At 57.1% G+C, this 3,444-nt stretch overlaps 1 protein-coding gene across 1 annotated transcript; it reads right to left on the bottom strand.

Moving 5' to 3' along the window:
* Positions 1-835: 835 nt before the first annotated feature.
* LOC148146587 (uncharacterized) lies at positions 836-2,182 on the bottom strand. Its single transcript, XM_087998063.1, has one exon. The coding sequence runs from the start codon at positions 2,180-2,182 to the stop codon at positions 836-838; it is 1,347 nt and encodes a 448-aa protein (XP_087854189.1).
* Positions 2,183-3,444: the final 1,262 nt, after the last annotated feature.

Genomic DNA, 3,444 nt, shown 5'->3' with positions numbered 1-3,444 from the left:
GGGGTGGTGCCAGTGTAGCTGCGGAAGATGGACCGTTCCATGTATCCTACGAAGAGGCAGGCATAGCTGGGGCCCATGCAGGTGCCCATGGCTACTCCTTTGGTTTGGAGGAAGTGGGAGGATTGGAAAGAGAAGTTGTTCAGGGTGAGGACTAGTTCAGTCAGTCGAAGGAGGGTGTCGGTGGAAGGGTACTGGTTGGTACGGCGGGAAAGGAAGAAGCGGAGGGCTTTAAGTCCTTCGTGATGGGGGATGGAGGTGTACAGGGACTGGATGTCCATGGTGAAGATAAGGCATTGGGGACCGGGGAAGCGAACATCATGGAGGAGGTGGAGGGCGTGGGTGGTGTCCCAAACGTAGGTGGGGAGTTCCTGGACCAAGAGGGACAGGACCGTGCTGAGGTATGCAGAGATGGGTTCGGTGGGGCAGGAGCAGGCTGAGACAATGGGTCGGCCGGGGCAGTCAGGTTTGTGGATTTTGGGCAGGAGGTAGAAACGGGCGGTGCGGGGTTGTGGGACTATGAGGCTGGAGGCAGTGGATGGGAAATCCCCTGAGGAGATGAGGTTATGGATGGTCTGGGAGATGATGGTTTGGTGGTGGGAGGTGGGGTCATGGTCAAGGGGGCAGTAGGAGGAGGTGTCCGCGAGCTGGCGTTTAGCCTCAGCGGTGTAAAGGTCGGTGCGCCAAACTACTACCGCGCCTCCCTTATCTGCTGGTTTGATAGTGAGGTTGGGGTTGGAATGGAGGGAGTGGAGGGCTGCACATTCGGAGGGTGAGAGGTTGGAGTGGGTGAGAGGGGTGGAGAGGTTGAGGCGGTTAATGTTGCGGCGGCAGTTGGCTATGAAGAGATCGAGGGCGGGTAAGAGGCCAGCACGGGGTGTCCAGGTGGATGGGGTGTGTTGGAGGCGGGAGAAGGGGTCGTCAGAGGGTGGGCGAGAATCTTGGTTGAAGAAGTAGGCACGGAGGCGAAGGTAGCGGAAGAATTGTTCGATGTCACGCCGCATGTTGAACTCGTTAATCCGAGAGCGTAGGGGAATGAAGGTGAGGTCTCTGCTGAGGACTGATCTTTCATCCTCAGAGAGGGGTAGTTCTGGAGGGATGGTGAAAACACGGCAGGGCTGGGAGCTAGGACCTGGTGTGGGGCTGGAGCTGGGAGTGGGGGCGGGTTTGGGCGCAGGGGCGGGGATGGAGATCGGCGTGGGGGCGGAGTTGGGCGTGGTGACAGAGATCGTTGTGGGGGCGGGGTTAGACGTGGTGACGGAGATCGGCGTGGGGGCGGGGTTAGGCATGGTGACGGAGATCGGCGTGGGGGCGGAGACACATGTGGTGTTGTGGTCATGCAGGTTAGTGATGTCACTGGGGGTGGAAGTGGCTGCGCGGTGGCAACCCAGGGGACGGAAGTGGCTGTGGCGACGACCGAGACAGTGTTATTCCCGATGGCCGCGGGGGCCGCAAATCTGTCCGCGATGGTCTTCCTGGCAACCGTGGAGGCGGTTGTCTGGGTGGCGATCGTGGAGGCGGTTGTCTGGGCGGCGATCGCGGAGGCTGCGAGGTCGGTGAGGACGGAAGTAACGTCATGGTCCACGGCGGTGGTTATTGCCGCGGGCGTTGTAGCAGACGCGTGGTTAATGGCGCTGGAACGACTTCGGAGGTCGATGGAAGATTCTGGAACAGTTGAGGAACCCAGAGTGTGGGGGTAAGTACATGAACGTTTTTGGTATTTACTGTCTTTAATTGCCGATATGGCTATGAAGAACTGTTTATTTAGTGTATGGATTCTTCTGTGGATGAAGAACAGTAGAGGTCCTTTACAGGTCTGTGAGAGTGTTGTCCTGAGCTGGGGTAGGTCTAATTGCAGGGAATGTAGGTAGCGGCGCATGGCTGCAAGCATGGAGCGAAGGATCCGGAGGGAGGTCTGTTGCTGGAGGCTTCGGATTTGTTGTAAGTACTGGTTGTCCTGGTTGGATCCAAAGTTTGTTGGTCGGAATGTAGTCCAGAGTCCGTTCGGGATCAGTCGGTTCCGTAGGCAGGTGCTGAGGAAGGAGATGTGGCTGTGGTAGCGAGTCTGTTTGAGAACGTGGCTGAAGAGCTTCTGTGCAGAGGAGATAACCTGGGGTGTGCAGTGAGAGAGGGACTCACTGAAATCCTTGTAGAGGGAGGAAGAGAGCTTCTTCAAGGAAGGCATCCTTGTAACAGGATTCGCAGTAGGTTAAAATCTTCGAGGAGAAAGTGAGGACTGCAGATGCTGGAGATCAGAGCTGAAAATGTGTTGCTGGAAAAGCGCAGCAGGTCAGGCAGCATCCAAGGAACAGGAGAATCGACGTTTCGGGCATAAGCCCTTCTTCAGGAATGAGGAAAGTGTGTCCAGCAGGCTAAGATAAAAGGTAGGGAGGAGGGACTTGGGGGAGGGCCGTTGGAATTGCGATAGGTGGAAGGAGGTCAAGGTGAGGGTGATAGGCCGGAGTGGGGTGGGGGCGGAGAGGTCAGGAAGAAGATTGCAGGTTAGGAAGGCGGTGCTGAGTTCAAGGGATTTGACTGAGACAAGGTGGAGGGAGGGGAAATGAGGAAACTGGAGAAATCTGAGTTCATACCTTGTGGTTGGAGGGTTCCCAGGCAGAAGATGAGGCACTCTTCCTCCAACCGTCACGGACATTTACTAGTAACCGACCGACTCCCACAGCTACCTAGACTACACCTCCTCCCACCCTGCCCCCTTTAAAAACGCCATCCCATATTCCCAATTCATTCGTCCCCGCCGCATCTACTCCCAGGAGGACCAGTTCCAAAACCGTACAACCCAGATGGCCTCCTTCTTCAAGGACCGCAATTTCCCGCCAGACGTAGTCGACGATGCCCTCCACCGCATCTCTTCCACTTCCCGCTCCTCCGCCCTTGACCCCTGCCCCTCCAACCGCCACCAGGACAGAACCCCACTGGTCCTCACCTACCACCCCACCAACCTCCATGTACAACGTATCATCCGCCGTCATTTCCGCCACCTCCAAACAGACCCCACCACCAGGGATATATTTCCCTCCCCTCCCCTATCAGCGTTCCAAAAAGACCACTCCCTCCGTGACTCCCTCGGCAGGTCCACACCCCCCGACCAACCCAACCTCCACTCCCGGCACCTTTCCCTGCAACCGCAAGAAATGCAAAACTTGCGCCCACACCTTCCCCCTTACTTCCCTCCAAGGCCCCAAGGGACACTTCCATATCCACCACAAATTCACCTGCACCTCCACACACATCATCTATTGCATCCGCTGCACCCGATGTGGCCTCCTCTATATTGGGGAGACAGGCCGCCTACTTGTGAAACGTTTCAGAGAAAACCTCTGGGACACCCGGACCAACCAACCCAACCAACCCGTAGCCCAACACTTCAACTCCCCCTCCCACTCCACTAAGGACATGCAGGTCCTTGGACTCCTCCATCGCCAGACC

The sequence above is a fragment of the Chiloscyllium plagiosum genome, unplaced genomic scaffold (genome assembly GCF_037043375.1).
Source record: "Chiloscyllium plagiosum isolate Xiang-an unplaced genomic scaffold, Cpla_swu_hap1 HiC_scaffold_20, whole genome shotgun sequence".
Taxonomy (NCBI): Eukaryota; Metazoa; Chordata; class Chondrichthyes; order Orectolobiformes; family Hemiscylliidae; genus Chiloscyllium; species Chiloscyllium plagiosum.
This window is presented reverse-complemented; position numbering and strand designations above follow the sequence as displayed.

Coding starts and splice junctions, on each gene's coding strand:
- LOC148146587 (XM_087998063.1), bottom strand. CDS start 2,182: ATGCCTTCCTTGAAGAAGCTCTCTTCCTCCCTCTACAAGGATTTCAGT.